This window comes from Spermophilus citellus, assembly GCF_964194105.1.
Source record: "Spermophilus citellus genome assembly, chromosome: 16".
Taxonomy (NCBI): domain Eukaryota; kingdom Metazoa; phylum Chordata; class Mammalia; order Rodentia; family Sciuridae; genus Spermophilus; species Spermophilus citellus.
In genome coordinates this window covers 34371450-34389919 of record NC_138196.1, presented here as the reverse complement: position 1 = coordinate 34389919, position 18470 = coordinate 34371450, and the positions used below count along the sequence as shown (strand labels likewise).

General features: G+C 42.3%; 1 protein-coding gene across 10 annotated transcripts in view; it reads right to left on the bottom strand.

The window, feature by feature from the left end:
* TACC1 (transforming acidic coiled-coil containing protein 1) overlaps nucleotides 1–18470 on the bottom strand; it is a gene marked incomplete at its 5' end in the record, with an annotated part of 113916 nt that overhangs the window by 68601 nt on the left and 26845 nt on the right. For 2 of the 10 annotated variants that reach the window (XM_081269155.1, XM_081269159.1), the window contains one exon: nucleotides 17735–18224. The exons of 3 other annotated variants lie outside the window; for them this stretch is intronic. Coding sequence is in view for 4 of the 7 variants with exons in the window: in XM_081269158.1 (XP_081125284.1) it covers nucleotides 17735–17811 (77 nt within the window). Of the gene's footprint in view, nucleotides 1–17734; nucleotides 18225–18470 lie in introns of those variants that run through there. 5 more of the 10 variants (XM_081269158.1, XM_081269156.1, XM_081269152.1 and 2 more) reach the window with 5 other exon arrangements.

The following is an 18470-nucleotide window of genomic DNA, read 5'->3' as shown; positions in this document are numbered from 1 at the left end:
AAAAAAGGATCATTCAAGATATAAGCATTTAATGTACAATCGACAGGAAAGTAAGATTATTTTGTAAGTAGTTGGAGAATAACTGGTTGGCAATGGGAAACAAGATCAATTTGAACCCTTACCTCGGAACATAAACCATGATAAATCCCAGATGGATTAGATGGCTAAATAATAAAAATCAAACCATGGGAAGAAAACAATCTAGACGCAACAGAATCTGTCAAAGCTCTGTAGGAAGGATGACGGTCCAACTCAGAAGTAATTAATAAAACCACACACAAAACCAAGATTGCAGACTTGGCTAAATAAAAAAAGTAAAGCTTTTAAGCATGTGTCTTGAATTAAAAGGCAAACAACAGGCGGAAGAAAAACAAAGGTTAGTATTGTTATTACCCTAGGGATTTGTGAAAACCAGTAAGATCATTCAAACATTCAAACCCCAAAAGAGAAGTGAACAATCACAACTGTTTACTGTGTATCAGATACTATACTCTAGCCCGTACCCCACAATCTCATGAGGAAAGCTTTATTACAGCTGTGTGTGTGTGTGTGTGTGTGTGTGTGTGTGTGAGAGAGAGAGAGAGAGAGAGAGAGAGAGAGAGATTAAACCCAGGGCCTTGCATACTATAAGGCTAAAAAATAAAACAACAACTATAGCTGCAAAATCAGGTTAAGTTGTATTGGCTACATTTTGAACTTCCAGAGCAGGGACTGTTGATCCAGAATAATGAAGGGTTTCAGAAGATCCTGAGCTCTGAAATTAAATACAAAAGTATGTGTTTGCACATATTTGCATCAATCTCTCCTCCTCTTCCCCATATGCAGTCCAATTCCATTCCAGGAACAATATTTTGGGCTGATTGGAGATTAATTTTCAAATTTGAAAGTGATACTAACTGAAAAACCTTCAGTTACAGAGAAGTTATAGCCAAAGGGGCCCTCATACAGTGAACCCAGACCTGCTAGAAGTTAATATTGGAGGAAGCTTTGAGGACTGGGGATGTATGTAGCGCAGTGGTAGAGGGCTTGCCTAGCACGCACAAGGCCCTGGCTCAATCCCCTGCATTGCAAAAAAGAAGCAAACCATGATGACTTGCAGAGGATGGAAAAGGGAGAGGAGTGGACAGCAACAACCCTCACCACCCCAGGGTGTGGTGTACTGTTCCTCAGGTGCGCTGTGGGAGCCAGTGGCAGGAGGCTATGGTGGGTATCATCTAAGTGACTGTCTGGTAACCAAGGTGGGAATGAAACCCTTGTTCCAAGGAGGCATTCACCCATCACACCAAAGTGCCATAGAAAAAGGGATTTTCCAGGGATAACTCAGAGTACAAACAAGAATCCTCAAAGACACAAAATTGGGCTAGAACATAAAAGTTGGGGGTGCTTGGGAGGAATGGAGGAACTTTAGATAGGGCAAAGGGAGGGAGGAGAAGAGAGGGGATATGGGGGTAGGAAAGACCATGGAATGAGATGGACATCGTTACCCTAAGTACATGTATGAAGACATGACACGGATGGTGTGACTCTTCTCTGTGTACAACCAGAGACATGAAAAATTGTGCTCTATATGTGTACTATGAAGTGAAATGCATTCTGCTGTTATATATAACAAATTAGAATAAATAAATAAATGTTAGAAAAAGAAAAGAAAAGAAATGCACATTCTCGTGCCCACTGCTGTGAAATGGGAGGCTTGGGAGTTCAGGCCATGTGTTGCAATGAGTCCTCCTCCAGCCATGCACATTTCAAAGCCTCCTATCAGTGTTCTTTAGCCACATTGTAGATACTTAGTCTCTATACAGGAAATGGATTTCCAACATCTAACCGGAGACAAAAAGCTTTTTTTTTTTTTAATTTTTTTTTTAGTTATAGATGGATACAATATTGTTATTTTATTTATTAACTTTTATGTGTTGCTGAGGTTTGAACCCAGTGCCTCCAAAGTGCCAGGCAAGCATTCTACAGCTGAGCTACAGCCTCAGCCCTACAAAAAGCTTTTTGATCAACAGCAATTTCAATACTTCCTCCTTAGTGTGGTATGTATGGCCTGAATAGCATTTACTACTTTCATCCACAACATTCTGAATCGCCTCATTAAAACTCATAAGTCCACAGCATGACCAGCTCTAAAACCTTAACAGCCAAATTATGGCTATAAGAGGTATTTCTGATTCTCATCTCCCTAATCCTTTCCTCCATTTGCCATCCACAATCCATGTTTTCCTTGGAACTCCAACGGCATGTGGTTTGGCCATCCTGGCTCCTGCTTCTGATGCCGGGGTGGGAAAGTGACTCAGGTTTGACTAAACAGCATCTCCCACCACCAGTCCTCTTGCACCCCTCCCAGGCTACAACGCTTGACCCAGGAAAGGACAAGAGACCCAAGCCCATCCAATTTATGTCTCCTGACAACCTTTTAAAAATTTTTTACCACTACCCTTCTGTTTCCTTGATTAAATCTGAGGCCCTCTGGCAAGATTCCAAAGAAAAGTCAGCATCCTCAGTGGGGAGAACAGGCCAAAAACTGCCTGAGAGAAGTGGCCTGTACGGAGACAACCGCAGCACACCCAGCAGGCACCCCAGGGGTGGGGCTGAGTCCATGTTGGCTGTATCAGTGGATGAAATGTGACTCTGCTGGATTAACCAACAAGATGGGCACTTTCACTGGTCACTGGCCACTTGGCTCCATAATCGCTTTATTTAAGATGCTGTGTTAAACCTCAAGTAAGGACCTCAGGTAGAGACACTTTCCAGGTTGACAGGTGCCAGGAAGGAGATACACAGAGGTGGTGAGGCAACCTTCATCAGCCCCATTCCACAGCTCCTGCTGCAGCTGTTTCGTCAAAAGCTGCCTCAGAGGTTCCCAGAATTCACCCTTCCCTGCCAATTACATCAAAGGCCAGATTTAAAGAATTTCTCAGCCAGGGGAGTGGGGTGAGGCATAGCTCTGTGGTACAGCACTTGCCTGGCACATTGGGTTTGATTCCTGCCAATACAAAAAAAAAAAAAAAAAAAAAAAAAAAAAAAAAAAAAAGAGAGAGAGAGAGAAGAAGAAAAAGAAGAAAGAAAGAACAGAAAAATAATAAGAATTTCCCTAATTCTCAGAAATATTCGAGTGACACCTTGTGCTGGAGTCTTTCTTTGTTCCCTTGAAGACGCTAATGTTTTTCCCCCAAATAAGGTATTCAGAATTATTCTATCTTCAGCATCCACACTTTAAAGTCAATCAGTTGAAAACATTTTCGAGTGGAGCTCAGGATGAAGAGGGCACTCGGAGGGAACTGCTTTTCCTCTCTGAAGCTGACATTCAGAACAGGCACATCACAGACAGTACAAGGCAAGGAACTGATTGGTTTCACATATCTCCAGGCTCCCAGTGATGAAAGAAGAAGGAGGCTCAACTATGACCAAAAAAGGAAGCAGCATGATTCAGCTTCCATAGAGGGTTTGCAAATGTGTGAGGGGGGAAAAGAATGGGGGAGAAGGAGAGGGGAGGAGGGGACTCCAGCAGTAGGTTGCAACTGCACACGAGAAACGTGAATCAGAATTCTGGCTCCCTCAAGATCCTTCACAAGGCAGGAAAGCTATTGCTCCTGGGGAGATATTGTCACGCTGATGAACAATATAGCCTTAAAAAACCCTTGATGATTGGTAAAGAAACCTCAGACTTGACACTGTCAGCTGGGGTATGCAATCCAGCAACAAGGCATCCCCAAGAGAGCTCTAGATCAGCAGGGGAAGCCACAGTCCTCTGACATCCCTGTTGTGACACAGTCACTGCTTTGTGAGGAAGGATTTGTGGGAAGGTCAGGGCTGGCAGCACAGGACACAGGCACAGTTACACACATACATCACACACACAACAACAACCCCACACAGTCTAAGGTGTGAATACACACACCCCCCAGTTATATGTATACACACACACACACACAGTCACACATACCACACTCCCTCCCAGTCTCAATCACACATACACACTTCTCCCAACCGTCACACATGCAGTCATACATACACAGTGTACACACACCACACACACATACACACCATGCTTCCCTTGCAGTCTCAGTCACATATATATGCCATAGCTAACACAAACACATATTATACACACAGTCACACACTCACCTCCTCCGTCTCTCCTTCTCACTAATACATACAAACAGCCCCCACAAAGTCACACACATGTACATCAACCCCTGCACACACTCAGAATTACACACACACACACACACACACACACATTCCTCAAGCACTTCTATCCCAGCACAAGTCTTTTCCCCTAGCCTCCCTGACCATTCACACAAAGGCATGGAATCTGAGGGACAGGCAGTTATCAAGGGTTTAAAAACAAATGTTACTTCAAAGAAAAAGACCCCAAACTGGCAAAATGAAAGACACCAGGAGACATTAAAAAGTCTAACAGATGACGGAAGAATCAGTCAAGTAAGTATTCCTGTCCAAATCCAGGAATTGTTTGTTTGGTCTCTGAACAATATTCCTTAGAAACTGTAACAATTCATTCTTTTGTCATCTGTTGGTTTTGTTTTTGTTGCCCAGGCTAGCCTTGGACTCCTGGGCTCAAGTGATCCTCCTGTCTCAGCCTCCCAAATAACTGGGACTACACTCAAAAGAAAGTGGCAGCCCGGGGTCTGGGGTTGTGGCTCACGGTAAAGAGTGCGCCTAGTGCGTATGTATGAGGCCCTGGGTTCCATCCACATAAAAATACATAAAATAAAAGTATTGGGTCCAACTACAACTAAAAAATAAATATTTTTTTTAAAAAGTGGCAGCCCACACTGAAATGAAAAGTTCATTCTTCCAAGTGAAGAACAGACATCCTGCTGGGCTGGGGAAGCAGCAATCTTTGGGAATAAAAACTTCATATGTTGTACAGATTTGCTGGGCAGGAGTTAGAGCAGTCACCAGAGAGAACCAGGAAGTTCAGTCACACAATCAACAAAAAAAAAAAATTAAGAGAACTTTAAAATTTGTATTTCTATAAATACAAAGTCACAATGGCTCTGCCTCCAACCCAAGGTGTTTATACTGCAATCCAATCGCCACATACCAATGAACAAGCATTGAACAATGCAGAGGAGGAGGATTTCCAGCTTCTCAGGAGCCACAGAAAATATTCTCTGAACCATGAGATTTGGAGGAGTAAGGAGAAACCTCGCATCCCTGAGACACAGGATCCTAGCCAGTAAAAGGAAACGGAAGTATTAAAAGTTTCAACTTCACACTCCATTGTTCCTTCTCCCTTGCCCTGCCCTGACCCCCAAATGTACTGTAAATTAGTATCCAAATGGTTTTTTCACCTTATCCCAGCCTGCAAGGGAGCTGGCTGGAGAGTGTTGTCACCCCAGGCGGACCTATGCCCAGGATTGGGGGGATGGTGCCCCCTGGTGGTAGGACTGGAGAACAAAGGCTTCTACCCAGCAAGCCACAGAGGAAAGAGCAAAGAGGACCACCCACATCTACACCATCAGTGGACAGGCCACTCTGTCTCCCTTCTTTCTAGTCATTACCAGATATTCCCAAATTTGAAGCCTATTTCTTAGCTATATCTTGTCCTCAAGGTAATCTGCCAACCTCCACTCTGGGTAGCCACTGTAAAGGTGGCTATTTAGGATTTGACTTGTGTTCCCACTTGTCATCATTATGGGCCACTGGTTATGATGCTAAGTTTGGACCTTGAATGTCACTCAAAGGCCCATGTGCTAAAGACTTGGTCCACAAGGTGGCGCTATCAGATGGTGGCAGAAACTTTATATGGTGGGTGTAGTAGGAGGTCCTCAGGTGACAGGGGTGTGCCCTTGAAGGAAAGTGTGGAACCCTGACCTCTTCCTCTCTCTTTGCTTCCTGGTTGATGAGGTGAATGGTTTTGCTTCTCCACACGCTCCCACCGCAATGTGCTGCCTCACCACGGGCCCAAAGCAACAGGCCAACTGATCGTGGACTAGAACCTCCAAAACTGAGCCAAAATAAACATTTTTCCCTTTGTAACTTGATTATCTCAAGTATTTTGTTACAGTGACAGAAAGCTAACACACATGGCTTCATACACATCAGAAGTACCATAGACTGAATATAATTTATTTTCAGTGCTGAGGATTGAACCCAGGGCCTCAGGCATACAAGGCAAGCACTCTTACATGTAACTTGATTAATGAAGGACTCCAGGGTCTTTTGAGGCCAGTGGACACACAGGCTTGAAAAGGCAAAGGAAATGTCAGTCATCTTCCCACTTTCCTATCTTACACCAAGCCTCCTGAGTTTTGTGTTCTCAAACCCCTCTTTAAGAATAATTTTGATGTAGCCATAGAAACATAACATTTTTCAGTTGTTAGGAAAGCAAGACCCACAGACAAAAATAATCCAGAAAAAAAAAAAAAAACACGCGAAGCATCCTGTCTGCTCTGTGTAAATGCAGCACAGTATTTGGTATTTATCTATAAAATGGGTTGGACAACATTTCCTCAAACATTTACTTGCCTGAAACTATGTTATCAGTAGGAAAGTGCCATAAAAATTCATTTTCTAGTAGATAAACAGAAGCCTCTGCTGGTTAATGAGTTGCCTGGGTGGCAGACCCACTCTAGAAATACCTAGTCATTTTGTCTCCTCTTGCTTCAGCTAAGTTCTTCAAACCTCAATACTAGCTCCCCCACTTAGTAAGTCTGTGACCTTCATTTGTCAACCTTTCCAGGCCTCAGTTTATTAATCTGTAAAATGGAAAGAATAACATCAACTTCATGGGGCCCCAGAAAATATTACATAAGATGATGGATAAACGTAGGGTCTCTGACCCTCCTGACTTTTATGTATGTGTATATGTGTCTTTTCACATGCAATTGCATCCTGCTATCAAGGGATCTAGAGTCTATCCATAGAAGTTTTCAGAGCTATTCTCAAGCAAAGCATCTTTGCAAGGTTTCTGGGAGTGCTTATCCTGACGTAGCGTGTGGTCAGGATTCTACAAGGACGGGCATCATGATGCTGAGGGCCATTGCCAAGTAGGAATGACGCATGGATATTTCCTTGCCAGCGTACCCCATGTTAAATGGACTTGCCTTGGAAATTTGCTGTGACCTTGCATGTGTTTGAGAAAGGTGACCCTGCTCAATGACCAGGGTGGATCCAGGATTAGGGTGTATCCTGCAGTTTGAGGAAGTATCCCGCTCCTTGGGTTTAGGGCGTTCCCAGTTTAAGACCTTGGGTTTTAGGGAAGTTCGATGTTGAGGATTATTGCTGCTGGAAATAGGGCGTTCCTGCTACCTGAGCTCCCTTTGAGTTCTCGTGAGATTCAGAGAGTATTTTGGGAGGAAAGCCTCGTGGAGTAGGTGAATTGGGTGGCAGCAGAACTGGGATTGCCCCAGAACGTGTGTGGAGGCCGGTGTGAGTTCAGGAATAAAGAATTGCTGTTTGAATCTACAAAGCTGTGTGGTGGCTTGTGATTCTGTGCCAAGCCGAGACATTGGCATCATGACACAGATATACGTGTCTTCTCAGACACAGAACTATCTGTCTTTCAGAAAACACACGCGACTCCGAAGTGTCTATGTAACGTTCCTGCTACGTCTCCACTGAACATCATGTGAAAACTTAACTTCTGCTGTGAAATATGAAGAGGCAGGACCCTCGAGAGGTGATCAGGTCATGAAGGCAGAGCCACTTAGGGGTCTGTGGGGAACAGGTTAATGAGTTATCTCCACCGTGGGCCTGTTATCAAAGACAGTGTGGCTCTGTCTCTTGTGTGTGCCCCTCTCGCCATGTGATGTCCAGCTGTTCTGTAACCCCTCAGTCTCTGCAGAGAATCCCCACCAAAACAGATCACTGGATGCAGCTGCCTGATCTTGAACTTCCCATTCTTGACAACAATGAACTGAAAATACCCTTTTCCTTAATAAATTACCTCGCCTCCAGTATTCTATTACAGCAACAGAAAACAGAAACAACTCACAAGTTTAAGCAAGCAAAATATAACTTTTTTGGTCTGGAATTGTTACTAATAACATTTGTTGTACATCTACCCTAAGACTGATGCAGGAGAAATGTACTACCTACAAGAAAAATAAACAAAAAAAATTATTTTTTAAGTCCAACTATTGTTAAGACTTCTGAGAATGAATAAATGTCAAAGTGAAGAATTCTTGTATTAATAACTGTCCACAATTACCATGTTTCCACTGGTAAAAGAGCTGAAAGATAAAGGAAGAGTAGAGAATAGTGGTTGGCCATTTGGCATTCACTCTGTTAATCTGCTAGTACTTTGTCTCATACTACAAGAAATAGAATCTAGACTGTGAAAAACATTAGCCTGACAAAACATGCAGATGACCAGAGGGCATTTGAAGGTGCCACTGTTTCAGAAGAGGGAGCTAAATTGCTTAAAATGCAAACTTCAGGTGGACTGAAAATTGATTAGGCTAGTATAAATGCTCTGAGAAGCTCGATTATGAATGTCCCTTTTTCCCTAAGCACCACATCCCCTTCCATTCTCAGGGTCACCTCCTCCTGTCTGATTCTGGCATGTGTCCTGTCTCCAATATCATAAACAAATATTAAGATTTTATATATTTAGAAAAGCTTTCCTCTCTTCAGATACATTCCCACATAATAACAAATAGCTTTCATAATGGCTTCTCAGGCAGTCAGTTAATATTTATGGAATTCATGAGAATGAAAAGAAAAAAATTAACATTTGCTCAATGAATAGGAAGGAGAAAAACCATCTAGAGTTAAACAGAAGAAAAGAGATTACAATACTGAATTTTTTTCAAAAAAATTATAGTTGTAGATGGACAACATATCTTTCTTTCTTTGTTTCTTTCTTTATGTGGTTTTTTTCTGTGGTGCTGGGGATTGAACTCAGAGCCTTGTGCATGAGAGGCAGCACTCTACCAACTGAGCTATACCCCCAGCCCACAATACTGAATTTTTAAAACACTAGTAAAAAGCTGTGGAAAGAGAATAGATTACTTAATACTAGTAGCTAGTATTAACTAACTAGTTAGCTAATTTTTTTAAAGTGTCAGAGCCTTATTTTATACTAGTGAATCTAGAAATTTCAGATAGAATAAATGGTTTATTATAAAAAAAAGGCGGTCATAAAACATCTAGAAGAAAAAAGGAACCTCAATTCTGGGATAGAGAAGAGCAGAAAGGCTAAGGAAACAACCTCAAAGGAAAACGTGATAGGTTTATATATGTTAGAAATAAACATGACTCCTCAATTTGTGATGTATTCTGGATGTGCGTCCTGGAACAGAAAAGGGATATTGAGTGAAGACTAAGGAAATCTGAATAAAATATGAAATTTAATTAATAATAATGTACCAATATTGATCTATTTCTTGTAACAAATGTACTACACTAATATAAGATGTCAATAACAAGGGAAACTGGATGTGTCATACAGAGGATATATCAATATATGTTCAATTTTTTTATAAGGCAAGAAAAAATTTAGTTTAAAAAATACTTTCTCTTTAAAACATAAAGACATGAGAATAAACAAATGTCAAAGTGTTTAAGAAAAAAGAAGGAGGAGGAGGAGAAGGAGAGAATTGTATAAAAATAGTATAACAAAAGCCTATTAAGTGAACATATAGGTTTTAGGATTCAGTATTATATCCCTACTTGTAATCCCAGCAGCTTGGGAAGCTCAGGCAGGAGGATTGCAAATTGAAAGCCAGCCTCATCAACTGAGTGAAGCACTTAGCAACTCAGTGAGACCCTGTCTCTATCCTGGCACCAAAAAAAAGAATCTAAATTTAATATTATATCCCAGTTTTGTCACTTATTTACTATGAGACCTTGGGCAAGTTATTTAGTCTCTCTATACCTATTTCCTCATACATAAAATTTAAAACTGTGCCTACTTTTTATAGAGTTATTTGGAGAATCACACAACTTGATGCATGTAAGATACTGAGAATTTTCCTAGAAGATAATAGGTGCTCAATAAATGTTAGCTGGCTTCATCATACAAAGAACTCTCAAGAATATTGAAAAATTAATCTTAGTACAAAATTGACAAAGAAACAAGAATTAAGGAATTAAAAATGGCTAATAAATTCACTCTCACTAATCAATAAAAATGCTAAAACAAGATTGTACCTTTTTTTCTTATCAAATTGATTTTTTTAAATTTTTTTGATACCAGGGATTGAACCCAGGGGTTCTTAACCATTGAGTCATATCCCCAGCCCTTTATAAAATTTCATTTTGAGACAGGGTCTCGCTAAATTCCTTATGCCTTGCTAAAATGCTGAGGCTGGGACTAGGGTTGTGGCTCAGCAGCAGAGGGCTTGCCTAGCACATGCAAGGCCCCGGGTTCAATCCTCAGCACCACATAATAATAAATAAATTGAAAAAAAGGTATTGCATCCAACTACAACTAAAAAATAATTTTTTAATAAATAAAAAAATAAATTGCTGAGGCTGCCTTTGAACTTGGGATCCTCCTGCCTCAGCCTCTTGAGCTGCTGGGATTATAGGTATGCACCACCTTCCCCCCTACCAAACTGATTTAAGATGATAGGGCCCAGCCCAGTAGAAAGGATCTATGAGAATGTCACTGTTATATACTGCTCAGGGGAATATAATTTGTTACTACTTTTGGAGAGAAAATTTGACAATACGTGGTAACCTATAGCAACCTTTGGAACGTTCATATTCTTTTACCCTATAAATGAACTTTTAGGGGCTGGGATTGTGGCTCAGCGGTAGAGCGCTCGCCTAATTCGGGCGGGATCCGGGTTCGATTCTCAGCACCACATAAAAATAAAGGCATTGTGTTGTGTCCATCTACACCTAAAAATAAATTTTTTAAAAAATGAACTTTTAGGAACATATCCTAAGTTATTAGTCTAGGATACACAAAGAATTATAAGGCTATCAATTAACTACTATGTTATTTATGAGCAAAAATTGTAACCTACCTATCTGTGAACCATTTAGGAAAAAATAAATAAATTATGGCACATGTCAATAATGAACCAGTAAGTAAACATTAAATGCTATTTCTGAATTCAGTAAAATGATATGGAAAAAAATGTTTATAAAGCTGAATGAAAAATCAGAATGCAAAACACATTACATAGGCCTATTTCTGAAAAATAAAAATAAACTGTACAAAAACACACCAACGTGCTAACCATCTCTGAGTGGTGAGATTATGGTGACTTATTTTCTTACCAGTATTATCAGTTTTCTAAATTTTCAGATATTCTTTCTAAAAATGTACTTTTGGATGATAAAAATATATATGCCATAGAAAAATTGGAAATTCAGAAGAATAAAATGAAAATATTTATAATGCTATTGAATTACTAATTAACAAAAATTCAGACACAGTAAGGTGTGGACAAAGGAAAATCTATCCCTGATGTGCTACCTGGGGTGGGCAGTAAGATGCTGGAGAAGATCACAGGAAGCTGTGGTTTCAGCTACCCCGACGTTGAGTTGAGTCCCTCTGTGAGAATACTTCTCCCCAGTGTAGACTAGGGCTACTACGGTGATTTGGCCAACCCCTCAGCTGAAGACCTGCATCTATGGCTCCTGAAATTGAGCTGAAATTCCAACCTAGTGTCACCCAGCCCCTATCTGCCTCTGCAGACTTACTGCTTTCCATTCCCTTCAGTCCCTTCCACCTCCACCCTACCCACCAAACCCTCACCATTCCCCATGCATGACAGGTCCCCGACACCACTAGGCCTTTGCACATGCTTCCCTTCTACTCGACTGCCTTTCCCTCACCTGGTGGCTCACTTGTCCTTCAAGACTCCTTCCAGGGTCAGTTTCTTCCTGGAAATTGGTGGGCACCCTGCTACCTGCTCATCTCATCTCTTCAAACTCTGGCCCTCACCATGATTCTCAATCTCCTACCTGCCTCATAGGAGCTCCTGCCCATACATCACGAATCACTTGGGAAATGAAAACCTAAACTAAATGAGATACCACTTCACATCCATTTAAAAGCAAAGGAAAATCGCAAAGGCGGGGAGACTTGGAATCCTCCTACATTGGAGTTAGGAATGCAAAATAGTGCAGCCACAATGGGAAACAGTTTGGTGATTCTTCAAAAAGTTAAATATGGAGTTACCATGAGACTCAGCAATTTAACTCCTATGAATATATCCAAAATATATCCAAATTAAAAACAGAGTCTCACATACACTTGTACACTAATGCTCAGAGCAGAATTATTCACAACAGCCAAAAGGTGGAGGCAGCTCACATGCCCATCTACCAATGAAGGGATAAACAGAATGTGACACATGTGCACACCGACATACACAATGGAATAGTATTAACCTGTAAAAAGGAATGGACTTCTAATGCATGCTACAACATCCATGAACCTTGAAAATATTACACTAAGTAAGCCTAACACAAAAGAATAAATACTATAGGGTTCTAGGATTTTCTGTGAGGGACCTTGAATAGGAAACAGAGACAGAAAGAAGGCAAAAGCTTCCCAGGAGCCAGGGAAGAGAAAATGAAGAGTTGTTGTTTAATGGGTACAGAATTTCTAGCTGGGATGATGAAAAAGTTCTGAAAATGAATAGTGGTGAGAGTTGTCCAGTGTTCTTCATGTTACTACATCGTATGCTTAAAAATGGTTAAAATGGTGAAATGTTCTTCTACGCAGCCTTTACTAAACTTGTGGAGGGAAGCTCCCCCAAAGGCCAGAGTGAGCTTCCTTGGAAGGTGTACTTCCATGTTCATGGCCCTGTGGGATGGCACCGGTTCACGTCCTGGCCTTGGGTTAACAATTCATCCACCCTATAGTTCACTCTGGCAACTGATCAACTCAGACCTCAGATAATCCACTTCCTGAACACAGAATCCAGCAGCTGTGCCTATTTATTTAACTATTATTTTGCTTCTTGGTTTTTGATCCTGAAACATATACCAGCTAGGAGAGCCTGTGGGGTGAGGCAGGCGTGGGGCACTGATGGTCACTACAAAAGGGAAAAAAACTTATGGAACTAAACTACACATAGACTCCATCCGAGTACCAACCCTTGGACTAACTTTGAATGATTTGCTGAAAGGGATTCTTCTCACCTTATTACTTTTTTTTTTTTCACTATTTCCTATGCAGTCCAAAGTTGTGTTATCTAAACTCAGCATATACGTACAAATAATTGCCTTGTCATGCAATTCCAGCCATTTCCTTTTGGGCTGGCTTTACCAGAGATGGAGGCAGACAACATCCCCTCAAAATTATATATTTCTACGTCTCTTTGGCCACTTCTCCGAGTTAAATACTATAATTTTTAAAAACTTTTCTTCATGCAGCTGGTTTTTCTAGGTCTTTCTCACTAACATTCTCTAAATTACTCTCTTTAGTTGTACATTAAAACTTTGTACATGGACATTTTAACACTTCTCTAGTAAACGGGAACTGACTTTTTATTTATTTATTTTTGGGGGACTGAAGATTGAACCCAGGGCCTTGCACATGCTAGGCAAGTGCTGCACCACTGAGGTACACTCCAGTCCTTTTTTTTTTTTTTTTTTTTTTTTTTTTTTTTTTTTTATTGGCACAGATCTCACTAAGTTGCTGAATCTCACTAGGTTGCCCAGGCCAGTCTCAAACTTGCAATCCTCTTGCCTCAGCCTCCAGAGTTGCTGGGATTACAGGCATGAGCCACTGTGCATACTCTAAGGAGTTTTTTAATGCTAATAAAAATTGTGTAGCAAGAGATGGTTGACAGCATTATGAGTTTGAAAGCAATGGGTTTCAGAAATATTGCTTCCTGAGTTTACATATTTTGAGCCATGTTTTCTTGCATCTAAAACTTCAAAGCCAGCATGTCCCTCTCTGTGTCAAGGACATATCCATCCCACACTGACCTGCCCATGAAGAGGTACTTTGACTTAGCTGTTGGGGACTTTGCAGTTCACTAAAACATCATAATATCTGCATCTCATTCACATGATCAGAAAGACACATGGCAAAATCACTCAAGGCTTTAGGAACTTCCATCTTTGCTACTGACCTATTCCATTATCTGTTAAACACCAAATGCAAACAAAAATTGGCCTAGAAATGTACCCATTAAGAATTGACAACAGGTACATATCTTGCATTCCAGGCAGACAAGCTAAATAAGAACTAGATGAAATAGTTACATATTATATTCCCTCTTGAACTACCTGAGCCATTTTACTGAAAGGTCATTTATAGTGCACCAAACTACCATATCCCCAAACACATTTTTTCCACCCTCTTGACAGTACAACTTTCTGGGGGAAAAAATAAAAATTAACTCAAAAAAGCTACTGGCTTGCGTTTCTAAGAGGCCTTGTTGAATTAGCACACAAATCAACCTTTCCTTGAGAAGAAACCTCACCTTACTCTCGGATCTTCCTCCCAAAAAGCCCAGTATCTGGTTCTTAGGTACACAGACATGTAAATGTAAAGCTAATTAAACAAGGCCTCATTAAATGTCAGGCCCTGTGCTAATATACACCAATTGCAAAAGTAGATTACTATTTGCCATTTTAAAGATGCAGAAATTTATCCAACTGAAGAGTTTAACTGCATTTCCAGTGTGTCCACACTAAGCCTGTAAGTCATCTAGCAGGAATTGCAACCTAGGTCTTCCTAACTCCATAGCTCCTTATGACCTTACTGTGCCCTCCCTGAATAAGTGAGGTGAAATCCCCCTCTAGCTTTTACCAAAGTCAATCTGTTTGTGTCCTTAGGTTTGAAGAAAATTGGCTACACTTTTCAATGATAGTGAATTTTATCTTAAGATCAGACATTGCTTTTCATGTACATCTATGTTTGCTTATATTTCACAACAAAGATCTTAGAAGAGATTTTTCTGGTTCCATTAGGTACCTGATTAAATTATTCTGAAATACAAACTGTGCACATTCTGAAACATAATTTCTCCCTCAGAAAGACAAATGCCTTCATTGATGCATTTTTTATGTATTTATTTATTTATTAAAGGAACAATGGATTTAGAAAACACCACAGTCAGAGGAGGGGAACTTCCTTGAGGTCAGCCTTATCCATGACAGCCACATGTTGGCAGGAAATCTGCAGCGGGTGAGATCAACAATGAATCCCCTACTTTCTTGAACCCTGGAGAAACTTGTAGTTTATGCATATGAACAAGGCAGGACTTAGATAAAGTGCATACTTTTTTGCTTTTACAAAAAAGGCTAAGTCATTGAGCAGAGCCTGACACTGTTGAGACTGATAATCCCAACACACTGACCACACGTCCTTCTTTCCTTTTTCTTTTTTTTTTTTTTTGGTGTGTGTGTGTATGTGTGTGTGTGTGTGTGTCCCAGTGCTGGGGATGGAACCTCAGGGACTTGAGCATGCTAGGCAATTGCTCTACCACCAAGCTATACCCCCATCCTATGTACTTCTTTTTGTTCTTGTAATTTTTTTTTAATTGCAGATGGACACAGTACCTCTGTTTTATTTATTTATTTTTACGTGGTGCTGAGGATTGAAACCCAGTGCCTCACATATGCTAGGCAAGCAAGCGCTCTACCACTGAGCCACAACCCAGCCCCTCTGTGCTTCTTAATGCAATCACTCAAGTGGGCAAGGGCTGTATTCCTAACCAGAGATCAAAGATGGGCATTTATGTTTAAATTTAGGGAAGCTTTGCAAAATATCTCTCTCATGAAAGAGAGAGGTCCTCTATTGCCAAGCCACTGAATAATTTAACAACTGATAACTTAACAACCTTACACTGAACCCCACACTGCATGCTGACTTCAACATGCTGTAAGCGAATGGTCCCACTATTTGCTTTCAAGTTACACAGTAAACCTGGCCACATATTCACAAAAGGTAAACAGTCAACTTTCATCCTTGCCTAAAGCAATATACTTTATTACTCAAAGATAAAACTATAATGCATGATTCATATATATTCATATGCATATATATAATCTTATGTCAAGCTCAGAATAGTTTATGAAGTAGGTATTATCATTGTGCCTGTTTACAAATGGAGAAAGTGAGACAGGGAGAAATTAGAAATGGATAAAAACCAGGCGCAGTGGCCCACTGTAATTCCAGGGTTCAGGAGGCTGAGACAGGAGGATTGTGAGTTCAAAGCCAGCCTCAGCATCCGCAAGGTACTAGACAACTCAGTGAGACTCTATCTCTAAATAAAATAGGGCTGGGGATGTGGCTCAGTGGTCTAGTGCTCCTGAGTTCAATCCCCAGTACCACCTCCCCCACCCCCCAAAAAAGAAATGGATGAAAGACTTCCACTGTTAAGAAACAGAGCCTGGAATTGAAGCCACAGCTATCTGCTTCCAGACTTTTAACTTCACCTTTTATGTTTGTTAAACCAACATTGGCAATTTCATCTTTTAAGTATTAAGCATCACTTATTCAGATATTTCCCTTATTCAAGGAAACTAAAGAAAAAAGGGGGTGTGCTCTGCCAGCTGTGAAAAAATTGATCAGTCACAACTCTGGGGTGGGAGGCAGCTGCAGCATGAGCTCTGGTGTCAACCAGGGATTCACTGCTTTCCAGCTTTGTGACCTTGGACAACTTGCTTGATCTCTCTGTGCTTGTTCACTCACCAGTAAAATGATAACAATAACAGAAATTAAGGCACTGTTCTTAGGGATGAAGTATCAGAGGATTTAGAAGCATTCTTTTTTTTTTTTTTTTTGCACTTCTAAAATGCTCAATAAATCTCAGCTACCCTTATCATTAATAAGCTGCCTAAACGAAGTTTAGATTTAAGATCATATGCAAATATTAGGAGGCATAAACAACACATCTAATATTTGGATACCAGGGAAGTTACTTTGCATTGAAAGGTTGATCAAAAAGTCCTCCCAGGGCCCAGTCTGCCTACATGATAGGTGAGCGTATCTTTCTCAAACTAAATAGATTTGACACTTGCTGAATTAAGAAGTGTAAATTTCTTGGCATTGCCTCACCTCCAATACAGACACGCGTTCTAAAAAATAAATAATTGATCAATTAAACATTTAAAGACTGAATTCTCAAAAGGTTACCTACTCATCTTCTTTCTGCGGAGATGTAGGGCCGTCTTTCAAACCATGGGACTTGCTCTAAATCAACTTCTCTAAAAATTTCCCTTCATGGCTTGCATTACAGTACTTGGTGTCCCCAATTGTTGCCGTCCCAGAACAAAAGCCTAATTGCTGCTGCTACAATGCAGCCCTTTTTCTGAGATCATCATGAAGCTCTCGGAGCAAACAAGAGAGGGAGTTCTTGGAAGCAGCGAGCACTGTATCAAAATTCCAGGACCCCACAGGCCAAAATGAACCGAGTTTTATCTCTGAGACTCCAATCCCTCTGTAGTATCTCACCTCCCTGCAATTAGCTCTGTCTTGCGAAAGTTTCCAGAGCTCTTCAGGGCACGTGTCTTTTCCTGCCTGCAAGAGTTAGAAAAACGCGGGGTCCCCTTTTTCGTCTGCACAGCGTGTCTGGGAGCAGCACAGCTGTTTGGCCTGGGCATGATTTTGCCGCAGTGGGTCCTTGGGGGCGTCCCCGGTCGGACGCCACCAAGGTCCCTGCGGGTAAGGCTTGGGCGAGAGGTCCCAGCCAGCCAAACCCTAAGCGCTCGCGTCCCCTCTGCGGCGAGCGGGAACCCCACCTTCCCAGCCCTTCGGGGACCAGCCCCGTGCGCTTCAATCCCGGGCTGGCATGCAAACCCCCAAAGGGTGGCCCTAGGAAAGGGCTCTGGGACTCACGCGGCCTCTCTGGGTCTCGGGAGCCTCTCCCTGGTGGGTTCTTGGCCCCGCGGGCTCTGAGAGTGGGAGCCTCCCATCGCGCGGAACTTGGCGCCCCAGCTGAGCCCTCGGTGCTGCGCGGCGCTCGGGCTGTGCGCCGACCTGGGCGGGCGGGCGGCGGGGCGGAGGAGGAAGGGTGGGGCCGAGGGGTGGGCCGGGGTGAGGGCAGCCCTGCCTCAGGGTCCCGGCCACGGCGAAAGCCGGGGAAGGGAGGTTGCTGCCAACTTCTCGGCTCGTGGCAGGGCCGGGCCTGCTCCCTGACCCCTCGCCGAGCGCCCTGCCCGGAGATGCTGAGCGCCCAGGACTCGCCGGGGAGGCGCGCGGCTACTGGAGGGCCTCGGGCAATGGGCGCCCTGACTCCAAGCGAGGGAAACCTCAGCTGAAGAGGGCAACAGGTGGCGTGGGCCAGAGGCCTTCGTGCGTCCTGGGTCCTAGTGGAAAGACGTCGCGCTCCCGGGCCAGCTCAGCTGGGGTTAGAAGGGAGGCAGCGGGAAGTGGACCCACGGGGAGGCTATTCAGAAAAGTACCAGTAGGGGGCGGTGCGGGCCGGGGTCAGGAGAGTCAGGCAGTTTTTCAAAGGGATGTGGCCTTCCCGCTCCAAATCGCTGCGCTCTCCAGGGGCAGGAGTGGGGCCTTGCCTGAGTTGTAACAGGAAACGAGGTTAATCTTAGTTCTGCCCTCCGCCGCCCCACACACT